The sequence below is a fragment of the Mytilus californianus genome, unplaced genomic scaffold (assembly GCF_021869535.1).
Source record: "Mytilus californianus isolate M0D057914Y unplaced genomic scaffold, xbMytCali1.0.p SCAF_5, whole genome shotgun sequence".
NCBI lineage: Eukaryota > Metazoa > Mollusca > Bivalvia > Mytilida > Mytilidae > Mytilus > Mytilus californianus.
Window position 1 is genome coordinate 118,123,827 of NW_026262701.1, and position 6,668 is coordinate 118,130,494.

The 6,668-nt window shown below is 32.8% G+C and overlaps 1 protein-coding gene across 1 annotated transcript; it reads left to right on the top strand.

Moving 5' to 3' along the window:
* Positions 1-1,163: 1,163 nt before the first annotated feature.
* LOC127700834 (uncharacterized) lies at positions 1,164-4,929 on the top strand. The gene is made up of 2 exons (XM_052204520.1): positions 1,164-1,242; positions 4,028-4,929. The coding sequence occupies exons 1-2, from the start codon at positions 1,209-1,211 to the stop codon at positions 4,765-4,767; spliced, it is 774 nt and encodes a 257-aa protein (XP_052060480.1). The 5' UTR covers positions 1,164-1,208; the 3' UTR covers positions 4,768-4,929.
* Positions 4,930-6,668: the final 1,739 nt, after the last annotated feature.

Sequence of the window (6,668 nt, forward strand, 5' to 3'; positions counted from 1 at the left end):
AGAGATACATTTTTGGAAGTACACCACTGAATTCATGGCCCCATTGCTTTCTATGTTAAATTCCTCAATTTCAAGCAGGCACAGCTCTTTTGTTTGAAGTTCAAATAAAGTGACAATCATTGCATGTCAAAGCAACACTTCATGGTGCCCTGTACTGAAAAAATCAACATACCTTTAATGGCATATAAGAAATAACTAGTTCCCGGAACTTCGGAAGTACCAAAACAGGTACTCCAGATCTGACAAACAGGCAAAATTGCCCTCTTTTTTAAATTTCATGCATTTTTTTTATTATTCAAAATTATAAGTCAAAAAGTAATCTACAATAATCACCAGTCATTCAGCTTTCATTTGATACCAAAATTACATAAATATTCTACATATTTTGAAAGTTACACCCATGCGTAGGAACTATTTTGTGTTAAATATGTACTACTTTCTGTATGTGCTTTCTGGCCGGGCCCGAATTAGGGGTGTTACACCTTTTGCTTTATCGTACCACTTGTACAAATTAACTCTCCTGTTACCCCGCTTTCATGTTAAGCAAGCGGTAATGTGGATATTTCTTTTTGTGTAACGGTGTCCTCTTCGCGGTCCGTGTTTAAACTGTGTCTATTTCTTTGGAAAAGTAGATAGGGCAATGATTTGGATTTTTGACACTTAAAGCTTCAAGTGCCGGGTGTAAATTGCACGATAAAAATAAAATATGTACATAGTCGGTAATATAAAATGCACTCAAAACGAAACAGGCGAAAAGCTCGTACAAATTTATTTCATAATGTACCTGGGACTATTACATATATAGTCCCAGAATGTACTTATATATATATTGTATATTTACTTCCTGTTGTTATCCAGCTACAAAATATAGTAACAAAGGGATATTTCGTGCAACGTCGATTGGTGTCACGTCAACCTGATTAAAATACAGATACTGTATCGGATATATGATCCGTTTTACTTTTTGTGTTAACATTTGCATAACTTTTTGTAGCTATTTTAGCTACAGAATAAGTTTTTTAGGTCGACGTCTGAAAAATATTATTTTTTTTTGTAATCGGCACGAAATCGTACAAGGGCTCAGTTACCTCGCCCTTTCCCAGATTCGATCTAAGCCTCATACAAAAAAGTTGATATTTTTTTCTGACATTGACCTATTATATTGTATATGTAGTAGTATATTATGAACTTACTTCCTTCCTTATGTAATGGCGTCAGAATCATACACAGGAATAGAGGAAGGTATGGTAATTTTTGCTGTTACATTTTCTCCACGTTTACATATAGAATAATGGCATTTTTGTTTTTGATAATGACTTTACTCAACAAGAATTTCATGCGTGACCGTTAGGGCGAGCTGATCATATTCGAGCTGATGGAGTCAGTATCAAAAAATAAAATGCCATTATTCATTTTATCGGCAATTCGTCTTAACACAAATTCTCTTTGGTTGAGAATATGTTAGTAAAACTACTTTTACGCGTACGAAAGGTTGTGATAGTTGTTCGATCGGTTGTGTATTAAAACTACTTTTACGCGTATATAAGGTTGTGCGGATAGTTGTTCGATCGGTTGTGTATAGTTGTTCGATCGGTTGTGTATTACAACCGATCGAACAACTATCACAACCTTTCGTACGCGTAAAAGTAGTTTTACTAACATATTCTCAACCAAAGAGCAAATGTATGAATGGAGTCGCGTCACATTTTGGGCAGCAATAAGTTCTACATTTTTGTTATTATACACTTCTTGGCATATGCTACTACTTTTAATGACAATTAGAATACGACTACCTTCTTTTTCGAACCCGTCATTCCTGAACACACCTTCAAAGCGCGTGGATGGAAAATCTCAGACGATCAGACATCTTTGTTCATCCACGTTTAGTTACCAATAATAATGTCTAGTTAAGACGATGTTAATTTCAATTTGAGGAACTTTATTTTTGAAATCAATCGGAGAACTCTCAATGGGTTTTGTCTATTTATGATTTTATTTCTGGTTTGCTGAGTCACTGATGGTTTTGGTGATGCTTTAACAACTGCATGGATCTCCTATGGTAACTAAAACCTAATGAAAATGCTGGACTATCTGAAAGTATGAGTAGGAATTAGGATTCAAATTACCTGATGAAAGGTATGATCGAGTAATAGGATTTATCACATATCAGGCATATCCAAAGCGCTGAAGAATTTCCAAACTTTTCCTACAAGGATGAGGGTCTGGATTTGGGAAGGGGGGGGGGGTGTCCTTCATTTCTGTATTCTTTATACTTTGTGCCCATTATTCTGTATTCTTTATATTTAAGCACCTCATTATTCGCTATTCTGTATATTTTTGGTCCATTTTTCTCTATTCTTTATATTGTTGGTCCATCTATCTCTATTCTTTATACTAGTTGCCCATTTTTCTCTATTCTGTAAACCCCCATCCACACCTTCATGGATGGATTTATATTTACACATCCAATACAGACAATCGCATCACTCTCTTGAAAAGATTGAGCAAGTATAACTAGATTCATCCATGCAAATTTTGTGGGCCAGGGTTGGTTTAAACATGGTTGCTTAAAAGGATTCTAGTTGAAAGATGGGTGTGGCGATCTGATTTGCCAAACACAGTTCTATTTTTAATGTTAGACGCATGACGATGTAAGTGCCTGTAATATAACTGGGTTGATACCTCGATAGTTGTATCCCATTAAGGTTATATTGGCTATGTATCGAGATCTACCTTCAAAACCTGAATAGGAGATAAAACGTTGCGATAAGAAGGAAACATTTTTTCAAAACCAATTATGAAGGTATTCTTCCACTCCCCAACAAGAAAAGATCGGTTAATTGATTGGTTGTTGATTGCGTTAGGTCCAGAGACACATATTTGAAGCATTCCGACAGATAAAAAAAGATTTTTATGTTTTGATAATTTGTTGTGATTTTTATGTTTGATAATTTGTTGTGATTTTTATGTTTTGATAATTTGTTGTGTTTTTATGTTTTGATAATTTGTTGTGATTTTTATGTTTTGATAATTTGTTGTGTTTTTATGTTTTGATAATTTGTTGTGATTTTTATGTTTTGATGGTTTGTTGTGTATGCCTATTATATAAATTTAAAGGGAAAATGTATTGGCCATTTTATTACATTTTGTTTTATTCTTTCATTATTTTCTATTGTCAAAGAATGCTGAACAGCTTCTGAGATCGAAGTTAATGCACTGGTTTATTTCATAAGATGTATCATCAACAGTAAAATTACTCATTCTTCTCAACCATAATTTCAACACTGAAACTATCTCTATAATCATGTTTATTTACTTTATTTGTGTGCGTGGATATATCTTCTTACTTTTATTTATTTTTATTAATTTTATATTTTTTCAATATTTTTTGTTTAACTTCTCTGAACCTTTGTAATTGCATGGTTTTATGAGAACAAACTATCTTTAAGCTCCTGCCAGTCTATGCTTTTCAAATTGGAAATGGTGCTCCAACTTAAAAATCTTTTCAGTTAATGCATTCTTAACAAAAATAACAGGAGTTATCTCATTCGAAGAGCAAAGACAAAACTGACCATTCATGTTACAATTACTCTTATCTTGTTAATTATATTGATTAAGCATTCATTCTTATATATACATGTCTTATCAATAGGGATATCCAGTATTTTTGATAAAAATTATTCTTACCAATAGGGATATCCAATATTTTATATATTCTAATTAATTGGGGTATCCAATATTTAAGATATTGTCACCAAAAGGGATATCCAGTATTTTCGACATTCTCATTATTTGGGAGTCAGGTATATTTAAGATATTCTTATAAATTGGCCGGATATCCAGTATTTAAGATATTCTTATAAATTGGAATATTCAGTGTTTAAGATATTCTTATCAATTGGGATATCCAGTGGTTAAGATATTCTAATCAATAGAGATTTCCAGAATTTTAGATATTCTTATCAATACTAATATCAAGTATTTAAACTACTATTATTCTTATAAGAATAGAGTGATTTTACTTCAGGGGCAAATGGACAGTCACTTGTTTCATTAAAAGAATTCCATGAACAGTTCGCCATTCCATTTAAGTATGGTGACAGAGAAAAACCTTGGCCACGTTCAACAATTCTACTTTATAAATACAGCTCAAAAGCAACATTAAAGTATGGGGACATTCCTGAGAACACTTGGATAAGGATAGACAACGCAATAGGAAAACATGCCGAAATAATTATGATAAAAGATCTGAAGAAAATTCAGCACCACTTGGAAGAACAGGCAGATTATAATGTAGGAAGTTATAAAGGTATATTCAGCATAGAAGTCATTCTAAACTACTCACCAGATAGTGATTGTTCCAACAAATTGTGTATTTGTAAGAAATATCTGGATGAAGAAATAGTCAAGCAACGGACAAACGGAAATGAAGGCCCTGCTGATAAGGTTAGGAAAATGTTCCTGACAACAGAAGTTGAAAAGGTAGAAAAAATTAATTTTAAAATCACCTTTTCAAACTTTTATAAACATATTGAGGAATTATATGGAACAGAAAACATGGAAGGATTAACAAATCTTTTGAAAAGTGATATAAAACTTGATATATTGACAGATGAGAATTTGATATATTTTTTTAATGCTGCTGGGTTAGTAACTGAGAGACAAAGAAGAGAAAAGGATGACAAGAAAATTCTCCAATATCTTAAAGGATTAGCAGCTCTTGATCAGACCAATATAGACTACCTGAGAGAACATAACCTTGTGTAGTAGTTATCATAAACAATAACTTGGAAGTAGTTTTGGTGATTTATTTATTTAGGTTATTTAAATGACAACCGTGATAAAAACATAAAAGTAACATGAAAGGTAACCCATGTTACTGCATATGCATGAGGGAGATATAGTCCTTAATTTAAAATTAAATTCATATCTTATAACAAGTTTTCTTTTATTATTAAACAATATTAGCACATTCATGCGATTCGAAAAGTTCTGGAAACGGGACTGGCGATACCTTTAGATCTCAAAGCCCAATAGCAGATGTACCATAAACAGCTAGTACTATAGAATATACACACTCGTACCAAATACTTGTTTAACTGTTATCTAATTAAAACACTTTATATGTTAAAAATATTATTGCAGTCCTAACAAAAGATCATACGCTGACATGTCTGGCCTGCTTTACTGACCATTGATTTTATGTTGATAGTCCTTAATATAAAGCTTTACTACAAGTATCACAAGAAAATGAGGTTAAGGTCAGATAAAACCCAACCGGAAATACTTGTACACCTTACAATCATTCCATACACCAAATGTAGTTGACCTATTGCTTATAGTTTCTAAGAAACAAAATTAACCAGGAAAACTTAACATTGACCAATGAACCATGAAAATGAGGTCAAGGTCAGATGAACCATGCCAGACAGACATGTACACCTTACAATCAATCTATGCATCAAATATAGTTGACCTATTGCTTATAGTTTCTAAGAAAAAAACTTAACCATGAAAACTTAACATTGCCCAATGAACCATGAAAATGAGGTCAAGGTCGGTTGATACCTGTACAACTATTCCATACATCAAATATAGTTGACCTATTGCTTATAGTTTAAGAAAAACAGACCAAAACACAAAAACTTAACACTGAGCACTGAGCAATGAACCGTGTAAATGAGGTCAAGGTCAAATAAAACCTGCCAGACTGAAATGTACATCGTTAAATATTTCCATACACCAAATATTGTTGACCTATTGCACATAGTATTAGAAAATGACCAAAACAAAACTTAACCACTGAACCATGAAAATGAGGTCAAGGTCAGATGACACCTTCCTGTTGGCCACATACACCTTACAATCATTCCATACACCAAATATAGTAGACCTACTGCTTATAGTATCTGATATATCGAATTGACCATGAAAACTTAACCTTCTTCACTGATCCATGAAATGAGTTCATGGTCAGAAGAAAACTGTCTGACAGGCATGAGGACCTTGCAAGATATGCACTTACTAAATATAGTTATCCTTTTACTCATAATAAGAGAGAAATTTATATTACAACAAATCTTAACTTTTTTTTCCAAGTAGTCACTGAACCATGAAAATGAGGTCACGGACAATGAAATATGACAGACAGAAACTTCATAATACAAGGCATCTATATACAAAGTTTGAAGGATCCAGGACTTCTACCTTCTGAAATATTAAGCATTTAAATAGTTATGCAACAGAAGTCGCAGGCTTGACAAAAAACATCTTTCAGATGTTTTTGCCAGTTTCTTGCTTATGATATGGTGGTAAATGATTTACATTTCTCATATTTCAAGTAAAACTATTGAAGTTAATTAACTTCCGGAGGAAAAATCTGGTTATTATTTTGTGAAGTAAGGCTGTAATCAGTTTCCGAGCAAAAAATCATGAATCTTACTGATGACAAAATTAAGGTCAAGTTCGATATGGATGATCTTCACTTTTACCGTTCAGGAGTTATGGTCTTGGAAATATGGGAAAATGGCAGTTCATGTCGTTTTTGTTCAATAATTATAGGAACCTTTCTACAAATGCTTTTCAACTTGTAATATGTTGTTACTGATGACAAAATCAAGGTCAAATTTGATATGGACGATTTTCACTTTTGTCGTCCAGGAGTAATA